Source organism: Sander vitreus, chromosome 20, assembly GCF_031162955.1.
Source record: "Sander vitreus isolate 19-12246 chromosome 20, sanVit1, whole genome shotgun sequence".
NCBI classification, from domain to species: Eukaryota; Metazoa; Chordata; class Actinopteri; order Perciformes; family Percidae; genus Sander; species Sander vitreus.
Window position 1 is genome coordinate 22,369,201 of NC_135874.1, and position 27,480 is coordinate 22,396,680.

Below are 27,480 nucleotides of genomic sequence, written 5' to 3' on the forward strand. Positions count from 1 at the left end.
GACCCTGGTGTATACTAGCTCACCTAAATGGAATTAAGTCGTTTTTAAAGTTATCAATTACACCTGTGCTTTTCTGAAGCTTCTGCTGGGAAAAAGGTCTGCAGGCCTAGCATGCACCTGTATGTTTTCCATGTGAGACATATATGCAGGCTGTGGAAACACTTAAGACTATGTACTGCATGTATCTACATTATAATATTATTTTTTGGAATACATTTTTTTTAAAAGAATGGATGACTGACTGTTATAGTACAACTCTTAGACTTAGACTGAAATGTAGATGTTCAAGTTCAAAGTTATAATTGAAAAACGTTATAAATCAGTTTCAGAATTGTTTGTTCTTGAGCTCAGTTATTTGGGACATGTTGAAAGTAGCAAACAACAAAACGGCTCCAAGTGTGATGTGGTTTGAATCTAGCATAAATGCCTTTGTTACGTCCTCAATCTTCCTTGACTTTTACAAGACCCATAACTGAACTATGGGATAACTGAACTATGGGATAACTGAACTATGGGATAACTGAACTATGGGATTCCTGCAAACATGTTTAATTAGGACAAATGTCGACGGAAGCACGGTACCAAAGTACCAAAATGAAAACGGAGAAACCTCTAAGCTTTTTTGTGCCATGCACGTTGTCATGAGGGAGCAACCTGATGGAGAAGAAGCGACACTCTGAAGACCAAAACATGCTTATTTTAAGTTCAGACGTTACAAAATCAACACACCTAAAAAGTTTCCTTTGGCCTTGAGAGAGTGTTGAGCATTTTCACTCACTATGATGAAGGATTTGTTTTAGGTTGCACTTCTATTCTGATTGCAACTTCCCTTTTTCTTAGTTAAGAAGACTGCATTATCATGCACCTGCTCCAGATGCTCCTGAATTTCCACTATAATAGGCTATTTCTCTGTTGCAAGAGAAACACAGCCATGCTTTTAATCCCTGAAGACCTACTGATGTGTCTTTAAGCAAGGCACTGCACCCGCTTCCCCCTGCACAGTTGCTCTGCTTACTGACAGCGACATTTCTGTGACTGGAACTTCTTGAGTGTGTGGTGTTAAATGACTGAAGCAGTGGAGTCTGTAACCGATAGAAAGAGCCAATTTCATTATGACCAACACCAGTAGGTTTTAAGAATCCCCTGAAGAACAATGTGTGACTGAAGGACTGTGTGTGGGCACCTGTTTGCTGCTCGCAGGCTGTCACCATGAAGGAGCAACGTTAAGTGGATGTGACTGCTCTGATTGCACTCCACGGGAAAGCGAGAAGAAATAGCCTACCTCTGATCATCAACGCGTCATATAATGTTTCAACGGACGCCCCTCCCCCTGTCTCGTTTTTTCCCCTCACTCAACCTCTCCTTTGACTCACAGAGGCGGCTCACCACTGGTGCACGGACCGTGGAGGATACGGGCAGAAGATGGCTGACATAGCCGCGCACCGCAAGCCCTCGGCGGCATCACCAGCGTCACACGGGCCGCTGAAAAGCTGCAAGACATCCGCCGTCTGGCGACTGTAAACAGCTGCCGCTGCCTCTCTCACCCCCTCCTCACCCCTCCTCACCGCAGAAGTATCTCAGAGAAAACATGGCAGAGATGGAAAAAGAGGGCAGACCTCCGGAAAATAAAAGAAGCCGAAAACCAGCTCACCCGGTGAAAAGGGAAATAAATGAAGAGATGAAGGTAAAAGGGGGTCTGTGCCCATTTGCATGTGATTACGCGTGGAAACAGAGTGGTTGTGAGGAGCATGCATGTCTGTAGAAGCACTAAACAGGCGTCCTCAGTGAAAATATACGATACACTCAAGTGCAATTGGCTGCATGGTAGTCAAACTTTGATTTCTGATTTTTTTTTCACCCAAGTTCTATTGTCATATATTCACGCTGAATGCCTGCCTGAGCAGCGCACCCTGCCAGTAAACCGCCTTGCACAATGGATGCGGCACCCATTCACTGCTACTGTAGTAAGTTTTGAATCAATGAGGAATACAGTGTATTTTCCTGTCGCTTCATGTCATAATTCGCCGTTTGTGTGCCCTGTCTTTAATGGCTTGCCCAGAGTTAATGGAAAATCCAGTGCGTCAGTGAAGGCGTCAACAGTGCCTCTACTATTACTATTAATACTGTTACACTACGGCGCAACGGAGAGCAGCCAATGTGCATAATTAGTAGAAATCAATGGGGGAAACACTCGCCTATCCGCGACGCTTTTGCGGGTCCTTGTCGACTGCGTGGGTTTGCCTCTGAGTAGAGGTTTGTGTTTATGTGTGTTGCCCAGCTGCCCAGAGGCGTGCGATCCAGATGTGCGTCTGTGAGCTTTACGCACTCGACAGGAGCACATTGTCTCCTGTGTTCGGCCTGCACGGTTCTATCCCAATATTTACCCACACGTTTAAATATTCGTGTTTATTTTTTTATTTTTTTTTGTGGTTGCTCGGTGCACATTGTGATATTTGAGCCCTGAGCTCCGTGCGGTTCATTGTGGAGAAAGAAAGTGTTCCTGGCATCTGTGTGTGTGTGTGTGTGTGTGTGTGTGTGTGTGTGTGTGTGTGTGTGTGTGTGTGTGTGTGTGAGTGTGTGTGTGTGTGTGTGTGTGAGGCAGGCTGTGTGTCCGCTTTGTCTCCATCTCTTCATTGTTTGTACACATTTGGCTGGAGACACATATGCACTCAGTGCTCTGCTGTTATTGGTGGATATGCAGGGGATCACATCGGGAATAATTGGGGAAATTGTGATTTTAGGTTGTCAGAGGAAAAGCAAGGATGCTGGCTTTGAGCCAGTCCTGAAACAACCCTGACTGGAATAAAGCCTTTTTTGTATTTAGACCTTTCCAAAATACCAGCCGCTTCATGTATCACTACTTCTTCTCTCTTACTGTAAAACAGAAAATATATATATTTCATTGATGACTATCTAGATGCTTTGTTGGTGACTATCCCAGAGCCTCAAGGAACTATTAATGTAACCTAATACAATATATATTTAACAGTGTAATATACAGTACTGTGTTTTAAGTCTTTTTGTTGAGTTTTCCACTTATTGCAGCTGCATTTAGAGTTGTCCTGGCTTGTTACCTAAAAATGCATTGGAGGTGTAGGGAAAGGGAATTTCTTTCAATGACAGAATTTGAACTGCTTGTTGAACAGGACATGTTTCTTGACAGAATAATAAATAAATAAAAAGTCATGGTCCTCAGTTTGAGAAGAAATACAGTTAACCCATTCTCCTGTTGTCTGGAAGGGAGGGATGGAGGGCAGGGGCTGTGTCAGGCAGGGTCTCGCCATGGAGACATTTCCTTATTTCTTATCAGGGGAGCACTTGAGGTAGTCTCAGTGGAGCATTTATAATGGATGAAATCTTTATGAGCATCATTTAGCCACAATAAAGTGCTGTCTGTCCAGGTTTTATTTGCTAATTTTTTATCATTACAACAAAGAGCAAATATTACCATAAATCTATTTGGACTGTAAAAAAAAAAAGAGAAAATCAAATTAAATGTCTCCTCATATAATTTATATGATTAGCCAAGTCATTATATGATGTCAGTCATCAGGTCAGTCATCAGAAATGATGTTTTATTTGCAGTTACGTTTTGCTGTCAGATGATGGATGCTGTGGCACGGGTCATCATTCAGGGATCAGTGAATTGACATCTCTTGCAATATGTTTCGCAGAGCAGACGTTTCAGTTAAACATATCATTTGATGAAAGCAGCTTAATTTGACATTTTGATTTGGAAGCGCTTATAGTAACTGTGATGAGTCTATTGTGGATCTGAGTTTGGAATATAAAGATGTACCCAACCAAATAAAAATGACAGTGCACTAGCTTGTGGATTTTATTTTTTAGATATGCCAATACAAAATACAGCAGATATGGTGTTGTATTGTTGGTGCGTAGGGAAAAACACCACTCTCACGTGACACCTCCAGTATCTCCGTCAATACCAGGGGAAGCTCCTGAATGGCACAGCAGATGTGGTTAAGGTGTCAAAACACTTTCAAAGGCTAAACAAGTTCGATTGTAGCTCATTACGCAACCTTGAATTTCATCTCCTATTGCACGCGCGCGCACCCACACCCACACCCACACCCACACACACACACACACACACACACACACACACACATACACACAAAGCGGCTGTCTACAGTTTTAATTTAGAAAAACACTGATCTACAGATAGAAGGTAGGGAACAGCTAGTTAGCTGCAGCCTCTCCTTCAATACCTTCATTGTTATTGTGACATTATGGGTGTTAATAACTTCAATATTGTTAAACAAATACGGATGTTTCTGATATGATATAACATTGTAGGTCTTTGGCTGGTTATGAGAGCATTGCACCTCAGACTGTAAACCCAAACTCAGCATTACGAGCTGCAGAGTTGTAGCTAATTAACACTATGCCATGGTTGCATGCTTATGACCTAGAATAGTAAGTGAAGTTTAATGAAGTGATTTCCTGTAGAAAACTTCTTCTATTCCAAGTGTTCAGAACAAAAGGACCCAGTTTGTTCCCTTCTCTCATCTTTAATATTTCAGACCAAACACACACAAACACACACACACACACACACACACACACACACACACACACACACACACACACACACACACACACACAATGTGCCCTTGTGAGGGATCATACTCCGCAAAACCAAACAGTCTGACAGTGTTTCCTTCATCTGGCTGCTTAATGTGTGCCATGGTAAAATAAGCCCCGGCGAGTAATCAAGGACAAGGAGGAGTGGGCATGGAGGGGATATGAGAGGCTGGAGAGTGGAGTAAGAAACAGTGAAGAAAGGAATGTATACAGCGCTGGGCTGGCTTAGCTGTAAAAACCGTAACCTGAGTGTCTCTGCTGGATCAGATATCAAGGAAAGTAGAGGGAAATGAAAGCAGAGGAGAGGGAGAGGCAGCGGAGGAGAGAGGGAGCAGGGGAGTGGAAAAGTAGAGAAGTGGAGGAGGAGGAGGCAAAGGGAAACTTGGCGTGTGGATTCGGGAATTTTATCACGGTGTACAGTGACCTGCTCTGGTTTCTACCCGCAAGGTATCCAATTCCCACCATCATCATTACCACAAGCCCTGCTGGCCACGGCTGGGTCTTACTAGAGGGGAACAGGGGGGAGACTGTGGAGGTTTTAAATGTGTTTTTATTACGATCTGCTGCTGAATATATGGCAGAGAAGTGGCAGCTTGTGAATCTGTCATGAAAGTAACATGAGTGCGTCACTAATTATCCTGCAAAGGCTCTGTACGACCACCATCTTGTCTTTGACTGTTATTCTGGCCGATGATAACAAGGGCAAAGTGGGTATTTTTCTGCTAAAGATTTCTTCTTCTTAAATGCACCAAAATATCATCGTATCAGAGGTCTAACCCACAGTGCACAAAAATGCATCAGCAGAGGCAGAACGATTTAAAAGATAATGGCACAAATAGCCTTAATTGTACACAATAATCATAAAAGATCACACACTGTGTTCATTGAGATGCCAGTTTATAAAGTGCACCAAGCTATTGCAATCCAATAATGACACATGGGGGTGGTTTAAATGTTAGAAACACTTTTCAACATATCGAGATACAATTTAACAGCGCAGGTGTCCATGAAGTTGATTTAAAACCTCTGACATAGTATGCTGCTGTCTCTAGCTATGCCTCCATCCACCAAAGGGATAATTAAGCTTCTATTAGTCTTGTTTATGAGCTCGCCCAAAGGAGAAAAAAAAATAAAAATCATCAAAAGGTGTTAAAAATGTACCAACTAATGCCAGACAGCAGGTACAACAATATAAGGAGGATAATAATAATAGGAAGAGTACGTTATTTCTTCCTTCAAAAGTTACATAGTATCGCTTTAAAAACAGCTTTTAATAATGTCTTCGACCATTACTTGACTGACGCATTGATTAGCAAGTAATCAGTTTCTGTCATTATTATTTAGTCAATCAGTTCGCTTCCATTGCTACTGCTTTGTGGACAAAATAAGACCTCATGTGTTAAACCTGCTATGGGCCCTAAATGCTGCAATATTCATTACACCCCACAGTACCAGTGCATGAACCAATACAGTGATGATTTTGCTATTCTTGGAGCCTTTTCATCAGTGGGGTTAAATACTTTAAATGTTTATTCCAAGGTGTATGTCACAGGAAAGACCACACTCTGATGGACATTAAAGGAGTCAGTACATTTCATAGATTGATATGTTAGTCTGATGGTGGCACTAGAGCAAAGCTCTTGTGTGTCCAAAATGGAAAAACGGTTTGTCCTCTTGGCGGCATTAATGAGTTAGGTAAACATTATGGCATGGTGTCTACTAGATTTGTACATTTATTGTGTACAAGTGAAGTGTACAAAAAGTTGTGGAAATCATCAAAACATTGAGATTTCTATTTATTATCTGGTGACCATGAATACCAACAACCAATCTCAGGGAGCTCCTGCCTTTTGGTTTTTGAGATAACACTGTCATGAATCAAAACTTTGGTCAAGGGGAAATTTTGTCTTGATAATGGCAGAGAACAAAATGTCAGGGTTTAATGGTCAACAACATAATTAGGACAGATGGACAGACCAAGTGAAGTCACCATCCCAGGGCCATGCATTTTAGCTAATGTTGGCTTTAAAAAAACCAACTTTTCTTACTTGTTACATAATAATCTTAGTACGGCATCTTGAAACACAAACTGCACTTCCAGTTGATCTGTTTAGCAGGAGGCTAGACTTTGGGACGAATAAAAGCTGATAAAAAAAAGAGATTTTGTCCATGTTAAACCAGCTAAAAAGGCTATGCATCCAGTGTGACATATAGACATCTGTAGCTGCCTCTGTGCCTCTAACTCCTCTTCCTCCCCAGCTCACCCAGAGCCAAAGTTGGTGCCGCTGCTTTGATGAGCCGCCAACCAGGATTAGATTCCACTCTTAATATTAGACCCACTTTCTCAAAGTAGTAAGGTGACACAGAGGACAGGATGGTCGGAAGGAAAGGGAGACACAGAGAGATGCTGTGTTTTTGTCTCCGCGATGTGGTTATTTTACAGCTACATCCGTTTTATTCAAGAGTACGTTCAGGTTGGGTTATGCTCCAACTCATTTGTTCAATAGGAGGAAGTTTTTATCCGAGCAGTTGGGCTAGTTGCTGCAGTTGGGTTTGCTGGTTTCTTTAAACCAGTCACAATCGTCATGGGCGGTGCTAAGCACGGGAGAAAAGCCGCGGAGCCGCTGCAAAATAGGCTCAGAAGGAACTTGTTTTGGTGGAACGTGTACGTTTAAAAGTTGTTTTTCGTCATGCGACAGAAAACTCAGATTGGACAGATAGTCTAGCTGGCTGTCAGAATTTACTCTGCAGAGATCTGAGAACAGGTTAACCATAGTCCTCATAAATCGACCAGAGTTTAAAATGCCAACACAAAGGAAGCCCAAGGCAACGGATATCCGGCCTAAATGAGTGAAATCCGGTGGACTTTCCGGTGGCAACGGAGCAATCCCAGAAGTGGAATTTCAATGATATAGACTACCTCAACAATGACCATATTAGAAAACTCTCTAGATATCATGCATGTCCTTTAACTCATCACATTTTTTAAGAATTGTGTGCAATGCATTGTGTGTAAGGCTTGGAAAAAACCCACACTTTAGGGCCACTTGCATTTGCACCTGTGTACTATTTACTGCATCCAGTTCATCTGACCTACGTGTATGTGAAATTTAGAAGGAAATCCTTGTGAATACAAAGAAAACATGCAAATGCCACACTGAATGGACAGGAATTGAATTTCCCCCACAGTTTAAATCAAGAAATGTATTGACCATTTCACTTAAAACTTAAAGGTCCCATTTTGTAAAAAGTGAGATATCCTTGTCTTTTATTTATTATAAAGCAGGCCTAGGTGCTATAAAAATACTGTGAAAGTATCAAAACGCTCAGTCCACAGAGAAATGCCCACAGCCTGTTTTTTTAAACCTAGCTGTTAGGACGTCTGCACGGTTGTGATGTCACAACTATACCATATATATATATATATATATATACAGTATGTATGTAGAAAGTGCCGCTACAGTGCCGTTACAGTACCTCCCCAGCTGCAATGCCGGTGCAGAGATGCCGGGAGTGCAGGTGTGGAAGACCCGAAAACGCTGACCAATCAGAGCAGACTGGGCTTTTTCGGGAGGGGGACTAAAAAGACAGACTCTAACATTGAGCGTTTTAGACAGAAGGTGAATACAGGTGTATTCACGCAGACAGTAAAGAAAATGTAAACATGTTCTGGTAGAAACCAAAAATACAAGTATGAATAAACAAATGACTAAATATTTTGCTCCCTTTAAGGTGGTGCAAAACGCCATGGGAACAATGGGTGAAATACGATTTTGTATATTGCTGTCAAGACCTTTAGCTCTGCTCAGAAAGTGGTACTAAATCTGACTTCCAGGAACCTTCAGGCAGAGTGAGCACTGCTGTCACTCAGCATTGTTCAAGCACAAGTGCTGTTACATTTGCAAGCATGAGCTGTCCTCATTAACAGCCTTCACTGCTTAAACCAGCATTTTTTTTTTTTTTTTAAATCTCTTTGACAAAGAAAATTGAGATTGTAAGTGTTCGGATTAGACTTTAAATTCTGTAAATAATAGCTACAAATCCTTTTGGACGCTGATACTCAGAGTTCCAGATGTTCACACTCAAGTGTTTGCGTGGACTGCATTGAAACGTTCCTACAGACAGTTGCATGCATGGTGTTTCTCGTCACAACAGCATGGAGCTTTGACTTCACCTGTCATTGACTCGACCCGTGCCCTGCACCTTTGTGCCACGTCTCGCCATTGACCACCCCCACCACAGTGGTTTTTCATAACAGGCAGATCAATAACTCCTGTCATTCTTCATTAATAATGCCTCCCCAGCATTTAGACTAAGTCCTTCTACTAAGTGTGGCAAATTCACTTCTGCACAGAATAGCAGAAACTATATGCTCTGTATGAACAAAGCAAAATAGTCAAAACTGATCCTAGAGCAGTGCTACTACTCTAAGATACAAATACAGCACATCAGGAATTTCTCTCTGAAATGCTTGGAAACAGAGTGAATGTGCTGATAAAGCAGGAGGAAATCTGTCTCTGTCACTCCTATACTGTGCCACGGTGTCTCAAATATGCAAAGAGATACCCCTGCCCCAGTCTAAACAAGTGTGTGTGTGCGTGTGTGTGTGTGTGTGTGTGTGTGTGTGTGTGTGTGTGTGTGTGTGTAAACAATATCCAAACTGTGCTTTGTGTGGGTGCTCTGTTAATTAAGTTTGTATCAAGTGATTGAGTCAGTGGACCAACCTGTTGTCTGCAGGCTGCGTCAGCGTGCATGATGAGCCATTCTAGACATTTCTTTTATTTCTATTTAGAGCTGCATAAGGTATACATCATATCCATCTCGACTGAGACCTTGTAGTTTCACTTTATTTGCCCAAATTAAATTCTGTTTTCAGACACGGTCACTTTTCCACCCACAGGAAATCACGAATCAATGCTTCAGTCCAGCCTCCAGCAGTGAGTGTTCACTCTCCGGAGAAATCTGCACTCAAGTTAGAGTTTTTTCTCTGTCTCTCATCTTATTTGGTATAAAATATCGAAGATCGGCCTGGTTGAAAGACATGAACATAACTTGCTGAAGGCACTTCACACCTAGTTTTTTTTTATTTATTTTTTTTATTTGTACTGCCCAACATGTGAAGTTGTCCAGTGCACCTGTAAAGTTAATACGGATGCTAAGTCTATTACGTATGTCATGTCTTCCAGCTTTCTTTCCTTCTGAGATAGCAATGATCTGTAATAAAGCAGCGTTTATTTCCTGCTATATTACGGATGAAAAGGCAACAGTGACGGCTAATACACTAACATCTTTGCTTTACAAATAATCTACAGTGGAGGCAGGTTAGGCCACAATCTGAATTAGCTTTTTCCCCTTTTTCTCTCAGAATGAGCAATGGTTTGAAGACAACTAAAGAAAACAGATGCAGATACTCTCTTCTCTTCTGCGGATGTGTGTGTCTATATTTTGCTGTTAAATTTAGATCAGCTAAGAGTCAGATGTGCTGGGTGGCACTCAACCACTCCGACATGATCACTCCTTCTCTGACATATCGACGGGAGCTGTCTGTTATTGATATTTAACTGCTTGATGTAATGACTGATGAGTGTCGGCGGTCGCCATGATAAGATCATGTACAGAGTACAGTGGGACTGGCTATAAAACAATGAACTGACTCGAGTCTTGTCAATTTGATCTAGAGCAAGCACACAAATGGCAAGACAAGGCGGGTCATTTCCGTGGCAACAGACTGTACAGTACAAGTGCTGTGTGCTAACTGACCGGCACGTCCCTTACCTCAGACTAATTTAGTACAAATTTGAGCTGGATGTGTTTTGCATTAAGAGAATATTTTACAGAAATGTATTCAGCAGCAATATGTGGAAAACATTTACAGCGCCAAGGAGCAGTGTTCCCATAGCATATAGTTCAGTGACCTGTGATGTTTTATCGCATAGACCAAATAATTACAGCATATTCATCCTCAGTCGCTGCTGTAGTTTGTTTCCAGAAAGAACATTTTCATCTATGTTTTAGAATCGTTTGATAGCTGAACCATTTACCATAGTTTATGGTTCAGTAAATAGACGCTTCTGGGAATATTCCAGCTGAGAGGTATATGGTGATAATGGGCTGTATGCATTAGTGGGGTTATGGTTTTGTTTTGAGTACAGTGTTTATTGACTGTGTTGTTAGAGGCTGTTATGGAGGAAATACTTTGATGTTTCACCTGCATACGGTTGTATTTATTTTTGCATAACTGCACTAACTATCTGCATACCACTCTGCATTGCTGTGCTGCTAGTGAATGTTGGGACTTTACTGTCCTGCTCACATTTTTTTTAATTTTATGTTTTTACTGTGTTGTGAGTGGTTGTTAACTGTGATGGATTAGAGTACTGAAATACACTTGTGTTATTAATAATGTAGTGTATCTACTTATCTACAATAATATTTAACCAGTAAAATGTTAAAAACCACTTACTGGAATAGTTTGACATTTTAGGAAGTACAAAGTTTTTCCCTTTCTTACCTGAGAGTCAGATGAGCACATCGATACATTGTGTTTGTGCGCTAAATATGAAGCTATAGCCAGCAGGCAGTTAGCTTAGCTTAGAATAAAGACTGGAAACGGTAGAAACGGCACAGTAACCCCGATAGAACTGCAGCTTGTCGTTTTTTAGACTTTGGGTTTTTTGTACGGTATCAACAAACGAGATGTAGCACTGCTAGCGTTTTCTTTCAACTTTAATCAGAGCCAGGCTAACTGTTTCCCCTTGTTTCCAGTCTTTTTGCTAAGCTAAGCTAATCACCTGCTGGCTGTAGCTTAATATTTAGAGTACAGATATGAGAGTGATACTGAGCATAGAGTAGTATCAATCATCTAACTCCCTGTCAGAAAGCAAAGAAGCGTATTTCTAAAAATTCTGCACTATTCCTTTAATAATCAGCAGCTACGGTGGGCCAGTCCTTACAAACTAATGCTGCACAGCCTTAATGCATCATATTATGCTCATTTTCAAAATCATACTTGTATTATGGGTTTCTACTAGAACATGTTTACATTTTCTTATGCTGTCTGTTTGAATATACCTATATATTTCATCTGTCTAAAACGCTCAGTTTTAGTCTCTTTAAGACCCCCTTGACATGCCTTAAATTTCTTACTATTTATTTACAATATCACTTCTCATCATCACGCTCATCATCAGCACTTCTTGTATTGAAGGAATTACAATTGAAGTATGAGATTTTCTACATGAAAGCATGAAGACCTTTGGCTTGAGTCTCACCAGCCAACTGTTTGTGTTGCAGAGTTTTGCAGAGAACACCATGAACGAGCTGCTGGGCTGGTATGGCTATGACAAGGTGGAGCTGAGAGACTCTGACAACCTGGAGATAGGGGAGACGCCACAGCACATCTCTGTCCTCAAAGGTGTGGAACTCTAACATACAATACACCATTTAAGTGTTGTTGTTTTTTTTATTAAAAAAGAGCATGCATTTCTTGACTGGTTGGCCCGGCAGTCAACACTCTCAATTGCTTCATTGTCCACCATGAGATTGTGTACTGCATTAAAAGAGAAAGAAATGAATGAAAATATGAAGTGCTTATGAATGGATTGTGTACGTAACGTAACTAAGACACCTGTTCGTTAGTGTTAAAGGCCCTTAAATCTTAAATGATGGAACAGCTTCTAACAACAAGTAATAAGGGAACATGAAGACACTTTTTTTCCTGCCAAAGTTTTACAAGTTTAGGTTAGTACATTTGGGAGGTTTCTGTATGTCTGTTCTTTTTATCACTGGTTAGAATTTTCACATTCCCATACAATTAGAGTAACTTATGTTACCTGATCTGTCAATCTTATGTGTAGCCACATCCAGTCCTGACTTTTTTTTGAGTGTGAAACTAAAAAACAATTATGACTAAGAATGTTTTTGAACATTGAAACCTGCGTTCATTTATTTTTTTTTGCCAATTGGGAGCAATGCAATAAGCTGCAAAGATCTTATAGAGTTGATATTCTGAGCGAACAGTTGCCTACATACTCATCCAGGAGACACAGAGCAACATAAGCATTCATTTGGAGTCACATTTGTTTCCACCTCACAAATCTGAGCCTAATATTCAATCTCCTTTTAGCTCTGTTTTGGTCTCCACAAACCCCTGAGGGAAATATCTGAATCATTAGCTGCTAAATGCTCCATTATGTTAACCAGCTAGTTGCTAATCAATTGGCCATTTAATGCTGGGCAGTTAGTGTACAGTCCAATCCAGTTTTACAGGTGCCTGCTTCAACAAGAACGGGGCTAATGAGAGCGGTGAGACTGAACCAAAATAGTAAAGTTGTGTGCTGGAAAACCAGCTAATATGCTCTGCACTGCAGCATTGTATGATAATTAAATGTTTGGGGTGCTTTAAAAAGGAACTTTTCCAAGCCAAACATTATTGTGCCTCGTATGGTAAAAAGTGACCCTTTATGTCAAATTGTAGGCATACTAGGCTCTCACAGTATGGCAGGATGCCATATCATTGCCACGTATCATCAATTGTTCAGTAACACTTTATTCTGCTCAATTTCCCCCTTTCTAGAAAACTTGTTGCCAAAAATCCCAGCTTCAACAGAGAGCAGCGAAGCCTCTCTGGATCGAGCCAACAGCTCCCAGTCTTTGCCAGCCTCCAGGAACGGAGTCACAGAGTCCTCCACCACTCCGTCCACCTCCATGCCCAGCACCAAGGAACATGGCAACCTGCCCATCATAGTCCCCATGATCCCCCCGCCACTGATCAAGCCCCCTGCAGGTAGGGAGCACTGACACCATTTCAGAAAGACACATACAGGAGGTGAATTGAAAAGTAGTTTAAGTCATTGTTTGTCAAGAAAACACTTAAACATGATGACTGACAGCAAAATGAACTCAAATGGGCAAACCAGCTCACATCAAGAGCCTGTATATAAAGTTTCAACAGTTTTATGCTTACCCATTTGTGTGTTTCGAACAAGGCTACATTTTACATTTCTAAAAAAGATCAAGGTCATTTTCAGCCCATCGCAGATTTTTTATGTATTCACCCAAATGCCCAACCACCACAGACATATCCCCAGTCAAAACCCCTAACTAGAAGAACTGGCTTAGACTTCATCCACAGCTGTCCTCCAGAAAGATTGCATTGTATTGAAAGTACAGTATAGCCTACTTGCTGATTCTTCAGCACTTAGCAGGGAAACTGAAGGAAAACTGAATGTTTATCCAAAGTAAAAAACTTTCTGTCTTTGCAATGGCCTGAAAGCCTCCAAACCAAGCAGGGACAGGCGACTAATGAGCTCGCTACCTGCTGTACACCTTGTATTCCTCCACCTGCCCAAGTGTCAATATAACCCCATCAACTCTCTGAGGAAATGTCCGCGTTCCTCGGCCAGACAGAGGGCTTCATTATCCCTTGCGTCTGCTGTGGCACAGGAGGCTGGTACGCCCCGGCGGAGGGAGCGGACCACCTTGGCATCGCCCAAGAGGAGTCCCCGCTGGCCCTGCCTAGGCGGGGAAACAGATGGTGTGGTCCCACTTAAAGCCCAGCACCAACCCACCACCCGGCCGACACCCCCTTCAACTCGCCTCCCACCCCCACCTTCACACATATGCTGAATTATTCATGTTCATGTGCCCCACAAAATCTGACAAAGGACCTTTTGAGGTGCAGGTACCGGCGGATGATGGTGGCATTTAGTATGGAGGCAGCATAATTACTGGCGAGTTTTTTTCCCTCCTCGTGCAGATGTGAGATGGGCTTGTTACGAGATGCCAGGACGTGGGAAAACAAAAACAGCTCCACCTCAAGATGTCTCTTTGTATGAAAATGTTGAGATATTTTGAAAGATGTTGGCCTTCGATCCTGTTCATTACACTGTGGTACAGACATTATTCCAAGCAATGTACAAACCCTGATCCACCCACCCAATCATCCCAGAATGTTATCAGTGGGCAGCAATCCAGATAGACACAAAAAGGCAGAGAGACTAAAGGAATGAGAAGGAGAGAAGGAGAGGAGAGACATAAAATATGCATGTTAGGTCCACTGTGCTATCTTTAGGGCCTCTGGGAGTTATTTCCTTAATTGTGAGTTAGTCTTTACTTAAAATCTGATGGCCCCATAGATCCATTAAGCTCAACAAGAGGTGAAAAGCCTGGCCAGCGTGCGATAAGGAGGTGAGTGGGGGTGAAAGACTAATGGGCCTGCATTTTTTCGCCCTCACACCCGCATAGTCATAATGTGATAATTGGGAGATACTGGAGGGAATCTCGGAGGTTCTCTCTTACAGTAACAGTGACGGCACTAAAAGCCCGCAGCTTATCACCAGCAGTCAGCTTACCCAAGAAGAGGCATGTCACTGAGGATCTGTTAAAATAATGTGTTGCCCACACTGACCACATACCTCTAAATCAAAGGTTAAAACAAGGAACTAGCTTTTGACGCTTTTTATGGATTACATTTTGTTGTTCTCAAAAATGTTTTTGTGGACAAAATTTAATTCTTTTGAAGGAGGGATATGTTTTGGTCAACTGTAAATTTACTTTGAATTGAGTTAGGGCTAACCATAATTCTTAAAGGCATACTATGTAACTTTTCCCTCTTCGGTCCCCGTACAGTTTGTCTCATTGGAACTACAGCTGCGTGAGCTGTAGTTCCTATGATATGGTATGAAAAACATCATAGACAGTATATAAGAATGGACCAACAGATCCCGTTGCTCTGGACGGAGACCAGTGAAGGCTATTAGAAGCACTTTTCCGGTGATGGCTGAGCGTTACTGCGCAGCCTCCAACTGAGAGAGACGACGTAAATGTGCCGTGAGCAACGTGTCTGAAAGTTGTAAGTCTTCTGGTAGCTGTGCCAAGAGAAATCTCAATCATTCCGATTATTGCAGAGACGGAGAGCGTAGGTATATGTAAGGAGATAACATGGCACAGGCTAATTATTGCTAACTAAAATGCTAGTTAACATTAGTAATTACACTTAAACAGCTAATGTGAGACGAAACTGCCTGCGCGCGTCTCCTGTACTATACGGTAAGTTGCGTGGTTATGACACAATCGTTAGCCTATTTTTACAAAAACGTCTGCTACGGAGCCATAACGTGAGGTACAAGGTAATGGAGCCTTTTATACATTGTTGTGTTTCTTTAGAAATGAACAATGGACAAATAGAGTCTTTAAACGCTTCAGATGTAAAGTTATTCGCTGTCAAAGTGGCGCCAAAATGAATGGCATACGGGAGTGGAACGCTAACGGGAGGTGATGGCTTGGTAGCATCAAAATGGCGCCATAGTAGTTTCGTGGTCTGAGGAGAAGCTTACCCCCTTGGTAAACACAGACGTTTGATGACGTTGGGAAGTTGTGTGGAATTATGGGAGTTGTAGTTTTTATTGTTAAACACATAGCTGTTCACGGGTAAGTGCACCCATTCAAGTTTATTCACATTACGTTTAGTAACGTTTATTCATGTCATTCTAAGAAAATAACTACATTGTCCCCAACATAATTACGTTTTTATTGATTTGATCTGTATTGGTAGCTAGCTGACCAGTTAGCTAGTGAGCCAGCAAGCTAACATTAGCCAGCAGTGCAGCAGCAGAACATCTCCAAGCTGCCCAGAACGATCTCCCCCTTCACGTTTCTGTAATCTTAACTATTCGTTTTGGTGCTTAACCCACCTTTTATCGGGTTAATTTAGCTAACTGTAAAGACAGCTAAACGCGAAGGGGGGAGAAATTCGGCAGGGAGGAGATTTTTGGCACGAACACCGGTAGTGCTAGATGGAGACGCAGCTAACGTTGTTGATGGCTGCTGTTGTGGCTGGATGCCTGGCTATGATATGGCCTGTTTCCCAACGCTTCATAAATGCCGTTAGCATTGTTAGCATCTGGCACTGATGTTAAGTGCTGGCCAGATAAGGATTGCTGTAATATTGGGTGGCTGTTGGCTGGCTAGTGTTGTCAGCACTCATGCCGAATGATGTGTCTTTGCGCTGGGTGAGGCAGACAGACCAGGGTGTGCTAGCTAGCTGGCTAAATTAGCATTAGATTAGTCTATCTAACCTAACCTAATGTTACTAGTGAACTTATTCGTGGGTTAGCCCCGCGCTGCTTTTATCCGTGGTCAAAACAATCATACTAAAAATAACTTTATGAGCATGTTGAACGATGTTGTAACCCTATAATGTTATCCACCAAGCATTAGCATTAACGTTAGCTACTTGTCAACCAACACATTGTAGTAACGTTAAGCTTGATCGATATTGATATGTATCAATAAATAAGGTTTCTGTTGTATTACTGTGTTGCAAAGTGGCATGTAATTAATCACAAAATGATGCCTTGTTACAGAAAGAGCAGTATTACGGTTACAAGTATTTTCTACTGTGACATTGTGTGATTTACATTTACTCCTGAACATATCATCTGTGTGCCCGTGTTTTGACGGAAGTTACGAGTAACTAGAGGGTGTAAGGTTATATGACGCCACTGACGGGCGACTAAATGAAACGTGACGTGTCTGAAAATAAAATAACTGATTTCTCTGGGTTTGATATTTGGTGGAAACATTTGGGATAGTGTAAGAACACAACTCAAAAAAATATATAACGTAGGTATGGTCGTTTTTAGACATTTTAATGCAGAAATGTTACATATTGTACCTTTAATACCACATGTATTTTTTCTATTTCTGTTATTTCTTACATGTATTATTTAATAGTTTGTACTTTTATATTGTAATTTCTTAAAGAAAACTTAATTACTGTATCACTGTCTCATTTTTTTTCTTCTAACTGTGCCCATTTATTATTTATTTAGTTTCTATATACTTGACCAATTAACACAGTAACTGTCTACAATCACCATGCAATTTGTTTACATCCCATAGCTCTAACCCTATAGGTCTACTCAATGTCTATTTCATGTGAACTCCATTCTATGTATATGATGTGAATATTTGTTTCACTGTGCCAATTATTTCTAGTTCTTTTTTGGTACTCTCTGCCCTCAAAGTGTCTTTGTCATGAATAATTTGGGGATAAACAAGGCAAAACAACAAAACAAAACAAAAAAGAGTTTGTGGTAAATGGATGGGGGGCGGGGGTGTTCAGGTCAGTTCAGATCAGAGTTGTATAACTTGTCAGTCAGGGAGAAGTGGTCCACATTGTCTTACAAATACCTTCTTGAATCAACTTTTTACTTTTTACCCACCTGACATGTATGTTACACACAACATGTAATGAGAACTATTTAAAAGAGATCACACCTTCTGTCAGAGCCTTCTTCCGAGTAAACACCCGTCAAGTACATTCTTGTGTCCACTTCAGGTTCTAATACCCACAGAGCACAGCCACAAATAGGCATCTTCCCATGTCCCCGGCTCATCCGGTTCGGCTACATTTACCCATGGCAGGCCTTCATTATAAATCCTGCAGTGGTTTTGTGGCTTGAGTCTTGAGTGGATTTAACCAGCTCTGCAGCTGGGCTGAATCAGTGGAGTTAATGCATTTTGGTTGTTGTGTTTAATACATCTAGTTGTTGGATGTGTGTTATTATTCTCTGCTTTAATAAAAACTTATATAAGGCCTAAGTTGAAAAATGTTTGGAATTATCCATTGATGGCACCTTGCATGGATGTCCAGGATAATGGTCTGTGGTTTTCAAAGCGATAATGTGGGAAAGAACAGTTGTTTGTCCCCAATAAATTATACACTCAGCCTCATCCTAACTCACTTTCACTATTGTTTGTTTCTAGATGAAGATGCATCCAATGTGCAGATCATGTGCGCCTGGTGCCAGAAGGTCGGCGTCAAACGCTATTCTCTGAGCATGGGGAGTGAGTTGAAGAGCTTCTGTAGTGAGAAGTGCTTCGCCGCCTGCCGCAGAGCCTATTTTAAGAGAAACAAGGTAAGATTCCTTCCTTCTTATCATCTGGATACTTTTATATAACATCTTTCAGAGGCTTTGCAGATACAGTATGTACAAATCTCCTTGCAAGTACATGTGATCATCAGTGAGTCCCAGAGGAGAATATAAGATTGACAGCTTGGTTTAAAAAAATTCATAAAACAAGCATGAAATAAGTCTATACTTGTAAGTCTGCAATGTATTGTTACAATGTGGTGAACGATCGTCGAGAATAGCATGAATTGGACATGATGCTATTGTCATAGTGTTCATCAGCTGAAAATGTTTTTGCTTTTGAAAGGAATAGTTTGACAGTTTGGGAAATACACATATTCAAGAGAGTATAGACCAAAAGATTTATACCATTTTTATGTCTGTGTGTGTAAGCAGCTTGAGGTAGGAGGCCATTAGCACATCTTAGCATAAAGACTGGTACAGTAGTAGCTAAAGCTCACAATCAACACAATATATCTCATTTGCCACAACATAAACAGTAATGTAAAACCGATAATTTGTGGTTTTACAGGGAGTAACTTGGTGTAACTATTTCTTGATGAATAAGCATATTTCCCAAAATGGTGCACTATTTCTTCAAGTTTAGGCAAGTAAACAATTTTCGGCAATGCTAGTGTTAAGAACTTGGGTCTGAAATAAAACAGTTTGGTTAAGTTGTACTCATGGTTGTACTGAACACGAGAACTTAATGCATGGTATATAAATTGCATAACTACCCCACTGACAACACTACTTCGTTTCAATTTGCCATTTTAGTGTCAAAGCTAAATTTCCAATTTCCAGTAATTATTTTTTTATTTAATGGATTTACTTCTGGAGGGGAAACAATTGCCTACTTGCTTTTTCATACATTACACTCATGTTAACAAAATGTTCACAATACTAGGCGGAAAAGCCAAAGGCCCAATAAGGTTCCATTATTTCCAAGTTTAGCACTGCTATACACAGACTAAACTGTAGCTTGAGATGTCATCTCAGTTAATCTCAGGGAGAGAAAAAACCTTGTCATTTGTAGACAACTGACTAAAGTATTTAGCAGACCAACCAATCCTAATGATAACAGACAACTACTAGCTACCTATAACTGTAGCTAATACCTATCTTTACTAAGGGGCAAACCAGATTTGTAAAACTGACGGTTAGCTAACGTGATACTCTGGTGTACAAGCTGAGTTGCTAACAGTATTTACACGCAAAAACTGTTTATTTGAGTTTGCAGTGTTCATTTTAATGTGTAAAAAGAGTACAAATAATGAATGTCTAATAGGTTCTGTTGGGATAGCAAAGCTCAGAAGTTCAATTACTGTATCTGTATTGGAGCAAGAGCAGAGGGTAGATGCTAGATCCTACCCACCAAACGACAACACGGGCATAGGCTACTGCGCAGGTGTCAACACACTGACAGTTATTTGAACTTGTAAGTTATAACCTTATAAGTAACGAGATGTAGCTATTTTAAACTAACCCTTACCTTAACCCTTCACAGCTAATGTTAGCTAGCTGCTAACTTAAGTGTTGACGCTTGCATAGTATGCCTGAATCGTTTGGTGACTTTTTCAGTGGGTACACATCTAGCATCTATCAGCGCAGGGAGCCTCTAATATGGCTGCCAGAAAATGTGACATCATCTGGTAAGCTCTTTATAAACACACACTATATTCTGCTTCTGACAGAGCTAAATGAAGCTTTCATGACATCTGGTAGAATAGCTGTAATACTGTGAGCAGGAGATTATCTGTTGTAGTTTCAGCAATTACTGTATAATGCTTAATTCTGACATCAAGACATCAAAAGGTAATTTGAACAAAAACTCCCTCTCATTACTTTTTCAGGTTTGGCTTGAATACAAAATGCATAGTAGCCTACATAATACATTGAAAACCAGAAACCACTGAGAATAAATCATGGGTTTTACAAAAAAACACCTTAGGCAGTCAACTCCAAAATGACTAGGTCACTGTGGTGCATACAACGCAAGACAGCAAATATCAAAGTTGTTATTGTGTTCTCATCCCCCCCTGATGACTGTAGTTAAACAATCTCCTTTCTCTCTTGTACCAAAGCTGGGATATATAAGGAATTACGCTGTGAGTATAACGTGTTTTACTCTCCTGCTTGTCTGTCCTGAAGTCAGTTATTCATCTAAACATAATCACTTTTCAAGCACTGCACTGGAGCAGGAATAAGTAGGGGTGCACTTAGAGTATGTCTGTTCATTTCAGTTAGTGATATCCAATTTCTTTTTATTTTCTGACACTTTTTCCCAAAGCATGAGAATCAAGCTGAGCCTTGCGTCTACTGTACTGTTGCTCATACTATGTGTTTTCCATTTTCTACCTTAACATTTTAGCTCATTTACGTTTATAGAAAGTTTCTAGTTGTCATTGTATTAAATGTTGAAGTGATGACAAATGATCTGTCTTCTTCTGGTGATGACAAGAGGATTCTGACATGTTGAAACCTCGTGGGAGAACGCGAACTGTCTGCGACAGAAAGTTGCAAGAGCTTTAGAGCTTCATATCCGATTAAAACGCAGCGCTTCAACTGCTTTTATTTTGATCTCTGAGCTTCAGAGAAGGTCAGAAAAAAAGTAGATACAAGTCTATGCCATTTGACACAACAAAGTTGACAAGGAAGCTCCAAATCAAACAGAGATTAATCAAGGAGGCTGCTTAATATGACATTGAATGTAAAGCAGATGTAAATAAAACACTCTGCTATGAATCTATGGGCCTTATCTACAGTTAAACATATTCATATAAAGATATATATCAAGACAGAGTCATTTCAAATATGTATGCATTTCCCTTACTCAAATCGTGATCGTTATACAGTATATAGTATATTCTGTAAAGTACATACAGTTTGTTTAGTTCCAATATGATATCATGAACTCTGCATTATGCTCTGACTTTATGACGGACATATTTATGGATAGTGGAGCTGGAAGATATTGAAGATTTATGAGGTGGCATTTAAGGTACACTAAGAGAGAAAGTAAGTGGAAAAAAAACAAAGATTCAGCAATAATCTTTCCAGTTGTCTGTGCTCTCCTCTTGATTAGCCTTAGAATTTTGACATACATTTCAAAGCAAGTCCTCTCACTGCGGTGACAGCTCTTCATGCAAGGTATAGTTGAAAAAAAAAAGTCAACTAGTAGAGATTTGACTTATAATAGTAATAGTAGAGATATTAAAAGTAGCTGTAATAACAGTAATAATAGCAACAGTCATAGTAGAAATATGACTAATAATAATAATATTGATAGTAGTAGCAGGGGGCATCAAGCAACATAACATTTACTATAAAACTAATAGTTCCAAAATACCTTTAATATTGCATTTTTATTGTTTAATTATCATATGATTCAAATCAGCAGTCCAGGTTCTTTAAACACACTTGCTTGCTTGTTCATTACAGTAACTGTTCTTGATGCAATAATATGATGAATTCCCTTTATTATCTTTTAGTTTAGTTAGACACAACTTGCATTAGGGGTGTTATTTTGAAAAATTCAAAACATTCCATTGGTGGCTCATTGGCCATAATTCTTCTCTAAGAGCTAAGACACTCAAATACTGGCATATTGTGAATAAGAAAAAATAAATGACAAATACATGATCAGTAATGCTCCATCATAAGACTCTGACCTGTTGATAATTCCTGATCTGCAGCTTGCACTGACTAATACAGGACTGGCCCAACATACTGGTTAAAATGCACACATGAAGGCACATTTTAACAAAGCTTACAGTGAAACTTTGCTGATTTTCAGCCGTTTTGCGATATCCAGCGGCATTTTTCAGTTCTGGGCAGTGCGGCATGGAGGGAAGTGGGCGCAGTTCATCTGTGTTTACTGCTCACACTGCAGTGACACAGAGCCGGTTGGAAATTGGCAAAGTTTGAATGTCAAACCACTTTGACCATATGCTTTAGTTTAAAATTATTAACTTTTCTGCATCAAGAAATAATGAGAATTCTGTTAAATTGGCCAAGTTAATAGGTTCGTAAATTAGGTGCAGTCACCAACATTAGGCAATCCAGCCGATTTCTCAGAAAATCAATCTTGGAGATGGTCTTGTGTGCAGTTTATAGAAATACATACATCCGGTTAGAAGCCAGTCAGCCATGTTGGATGTTTCCTTCATCCATCAGCAGAATGCACATGTTCAAACATCACAAATACAGGAAAGGCCTGCTCTGCCACAGCGGCTCAGATTCTATATTTTGTCTGGCTCTCGCACATTCATGCAGGCCATTTGTGTAAGTGATACCCACATGTTTCTTTTCTCATTCACCCACAAGGTTGGCCACAACAACACGGCCTACAGGCTTCCAACTGAAGAAAAAAAAATATTGTCAGGGCTGAAAAGAAATATCTCATGTCTGCGTGTGCTTTGGATAGGGGAGAGCAGACAAGGGAGGAGGGGGGATGTAGGGGGTGGGCAACAGCTCTGGCATTATGTTGCATGAAATATCTTCAGCTGCCTCATCTATGAAACCCAATCCCCTCCTAGGGTGACTATGGTTGCTACTTTCTCACATCTCTGTATAACTCTATATTATGTAGTGTGTGTTTGTGTGTGGCGAAAGATGATTGATAGTTTAACTGCGGCTAATCACTTATGTGCCTGTTTACTGTATGCCTTAAGCTTCTGGATTAGTTTGTATGGAAGGTGCAGCTTGCACTATTCAATCATCCTGTCTGTCTCCTCACTCTGCCTGCTCACTTTCATTTACTTTTTGACTGTCCACTATTGATCCAGACACATAGCTTGGCTCTTTTCTTTTTGTAATGTGCTGCAACTTAGGGTGTGTGTATTTTGCTGGTTTGTGCTCTGCAAAAGCCAGTTTGAGGTGGTATAACAACAGTGAAAGTTCACTGAGAATTGACGTGTTCAACATTTATGATATTGAACAGTTTCGGGGATTAAAAAGCATTACTTTAAATGTAGGGCGGAGTTTTGCTTTCAGCTGTAGGTAGAAGCTGCTAAACTGTCATGCTTTTACACGCAGCCGTACGGCTTCTCCCGCTATCTTACACCCACACATACACCGATAAACATGCACGCTGATTGGACACACTGCCAAGATTAAGTTAGGCAATTAGCAGTGATGAATTACCTTCTGTGAGTGTGAAGCATGGTGGCAAAAAGGTGTAGGTTAGAGGAGGCATTGCTTTCTCATTGAGTCACTCAGCCTTATACATGATGACACATATCGTCCACATTATTTAGGTTGGAATTTAACCCTTGTGTTGTCTTCTCGTCGACCATTAACTTGTTGTCCTACCGGGTCAAAATTGAAATAAAAATTTTTTTTTGACGTGTTTCACGCTTTTTGCGACGCTTTTGGCCATTTATTTTTTTTTTTTTAAGTTTTTGTCAAAAAAGCTTTCAAAGCTGTCTTTATTCATGGTCAATAAACCGAATTTATATGACATTATACCTCATTTTTGAGGTAAAAAAGTAGAAATTATGAATTATTTTGACTAACAGTTAAGATCCGAGGATGTTGAGTGGATCACAGACTGGTTTACGTCAAAGTTTAGTCACGATACTGTTTTAAAACCATTTAAACTTTTTTTTTCAAATGCTATAAAATTGAATGAAAGTAATCATTAATTGTACCTGCATAGAACGTTGTATGGAACCCATACAACATATATCCATGCATCCATGTTAATTTTCTGCAATTTAGTTGAAAGAAACCCATATTTCTGATATAAAAAACTTTTTCAAACAGGCCCTGGTTGACACAAGGGTTAAATGCTGCATGCAGGTCTGTTGCTGTGACATTGATTGTGATGAAATCTAGCTTGTTTCTGTTGCAATAGTTCCAACAATCTGCTTTTCTCTGCAGTTTGGTTTGTGTCCAGGAGTTTTTGGGCTTGAAATACTCTAAAGAAAAAGAATGCTTCCTGGTTGATTGTAGGCTGGTATGTTGTGGTTGAAAAGCAGCTAGAGGGAGGACTCATTTAAAATCCTGATAGAAAGAAGTGGCGTACGTAAGGATCACATTTTATTACTTATCTTACTTATCTTTATATATCTTTTTGCATCATGCAAATAAACATATAAACCATGTCTTCTGTTTCCACAATATTTAAAAGAGCATGATGCAGGTAACAAGGACAGTTTTACAGGTCGTTTCTGCCGCAGCGCAGGGTTTTTTGGTTCACACCATGAAATTCCCCCCAGGAGACCCCAGACCTCCATCAGTGTTTTTCCCCAGGAGCTCCCTACAGGCGTGAGGGGGCAGAGTGCCGCTTCATGTCAGCCCAGAAATGTCACATCACTTCAAACACACACGCACGCACGCGCGCGCGCGCGCACACACACACACACACACACACACACACACACACACACACACACACACACACACACACACCGTGGTTGCCTCCTTGCTACTGAACACTCCACAGTTTACTTTGCATCTCCATCGGCTGCCAAGGAGGCTACGCACGCAAAATGAATAAGAGAGAAGAGTGTGTATAAGCTTGTATGTGTGTGACTGTGTCTTGTATATGTATAAATGTGCTTGTGGAAATGTGTGTGTGATGAAGTGTGTAATGTGTCTGCATATTGCAGCTCAGACTAGGAAGACTTGAGGCCTGCCTGACACACAGCTTCAGGGCACAGAGAGGAAGGTGATTATCTCATAGCTGCCAGCCATTCAGCTTAAATAAAGATAAAAGTAACTCTGGCTAACTAGGCTTTGAGATTGTACAAGCAGAGCCACACGCAGAAACTGCCATGCCTTTGTGTCTATTTTCAAACTTGTAGGTGTGGTAAACTAGATTCAGATGCAGTGAAGAATGTACCTTATTTGTGAATTTGCAGGCACGCCTCATATAGCCTATTATTTCATATTGTGTGTTGTGATGATGACTTTAAGCAAGGAAATACTCTTTGCGACCTTGTGAATCGCCATGAACAATTCAGCAATTCACAATCAACATGCGAAGAAGATATTATTCCAGACTGACTTATATTGAAAATAGCATTTTCTACAACCTTTAAAAATGGCATTTAGTACAGGGAAATTGGCCTTCCTGCAATAAAGAACAACATTATAGATGATAGCCAGCAATATGCTCAAAAGATCTATTTATTGTTCTAACGAAAGCTCCAAACCAGCTATATATTTGTTTTTAAAGAACTGAAATGCTGACCTTGTTCCTATTTCCAGTTCTTTATTATACTTATACTTATTAAAGCGCCAAAAATACCACTACCCTTACCAAACAACCCTGGAAAAACTCTTGTTTTTTGTGTGCACATGCACTGTTTGCAGAATTTAACTGGTGTTGGGATGGTTTTTCAAAACATAAAAAGTAAAAACAAACTTTTTTTTGTTGGAAGAGTGTGTTTTCTCACCTGTCATATGCGTAGTGCCAGGACTGCGCCTTCATTTCAGGATTTGAGATGAGCCCTAGCTGCGCTCGGCTGTGTTTGTCTTTGGATTTGGAGAGCCTGTCTACGAGCATCTTTTTTTGGGAAATGCAGCTCTTTTGGCAGGTGACGGGCACACACACCTGGACATGTATCCGTGCCCAGATGGAAGCTAGCACATTGGCAGCTGGTGTGATGTCCCCTCAGGACGGTGGAGTCGCCAGAGGGGAGCTAGGCGACCGATGTCCTGCTCTGTCGTTCATATAAGGAACTTCAGCTGGGTGGCAGCTGTAGTTTGCTGGCGTGATGGATCACCAATAAGGAAAAAGCACCTTAAAAGAACAACACAACTGGCACAGAAACTGCATTTCCCCAGTGTGCTCAGGCAAAGTGTTGATCTATCTATCTATCTATCTATCTATCTATCTATCTATCTATCTATCTATCTATCTATCTATCTATCGTAATCCCATCTCCTTTATCTGTGTGTGGCTCCCTGTGTGGGCTTCACGCCTCGTCCACAGTGCCAACACCTCATTAGTACAATATGCAAATGAACTGGCGCAGGGCCAGAGGGTCAGAGCACAAACTGGAAACAGAATAATAGCACAAAGGTGTGTGTGTGTGTGTGTGTGTATATGTATGTGTATGTGTGTGTGTGTGTGTATTCTCAAATGCCTGCCCAGATTCACGTATGTTTCTGTGTGTTTACCTATCTTTGAGCGTGTCCGTGTGATGTGTCTGTGAGGAGACATGGTGCGTATGTGTGTATTTGTGTGTGAGGGGGAAAGAAAGTAGCTGAAATGGGTCCGTCTACACCTACTTTTCATTTAGTGTACTGACAGCTTCTAAATAACCATGACCCCCATAATCTCTTGTTAAAAATCTCCCATTACATTGTAAAAGTCAGTGGTGGACAATGTTCTTCTCAGATTCTTACACTGTATCCTTTCTGGCACAAATGGCAGCACACAAGACAGCAATATTTGACTTATGTCATGCTTGGAATGGGAAACCCTACCTGGAGGTGAGGGAAGCAGATGGAAGCAGAGGCAAACTCAATTAGTCTTTGGACAAAGAAAATGTAGAATACACACCAGAATTGCCCTTTGGTATCATCAAGAGATGAGCCGAGCTGGTGGCTAAATTGCCCATGACAAATCAAGGGTTGCAGCGAGCAATTTAAAGGTAACATGATATGAAAGAGAGCTGCTCGGGCCAGTGGCTCATCTGTCAATGGCATAGGCTCAGTATAAAACGGCACGATGAACATGTATAACATGGGGTTGAATCTCCATTTCTGATAACAGTGGCTCAGTGCCCTGTGGCTCTAAAATTCAAATCAATTATATCCCACTGAGGTCTATATTATATAAAAGTGCATTTCATTTAATAATGAAACACAAAGAAGCTATTTGGCATCGTTCCAGACAACGCTTCTCCAATAACTTCTTTGTAACAAAATTGCCCACACCTGGCATAACAGCATTGACTGCCTTGGCTTTCACTCTGCACATAATGGATGATTCACAGAGTGCAGG

General features: G+C 40.7%; 1 protein-coding gene across 2 annotated transcripts in view; it reads left to right on the plus strand.

The window, feature by feature from the left end:
- The first annotated feature begins 1,374 nt into the window (after positions 1–1,374).
- The window catches only part of sobpa (sine oculis binding protein homolog (Drosophila) a), a 37,944-nt gene continuing 11,838 nt past the window's right edge, over positions 1,375–27,480 (plus strand). For both annotated transcript variants that reach the window (XM_078277809.1, XM_078277810.1), the window contains exons 1-4: positions 1,375–1,684; positions 11,899–12,019; positions 13,181–13,390; positions 18,376–18,527. In XM_078277809.1, the coding sequence (XP_078133935.1) occupies positions 1,589–1,684; positions 11,899–12,019; positions 13,181–13,390; positions 18,376–18,527 (579 nt within the window). In that variant the 5' untranslated portion in view covers positions 1,375–1,588. The remainder of the gene's footprint in view (positions 1,685–11,898; positions 12,020–13,180; positions 13,391–18,375; positions 18,528–27,480) is intronic.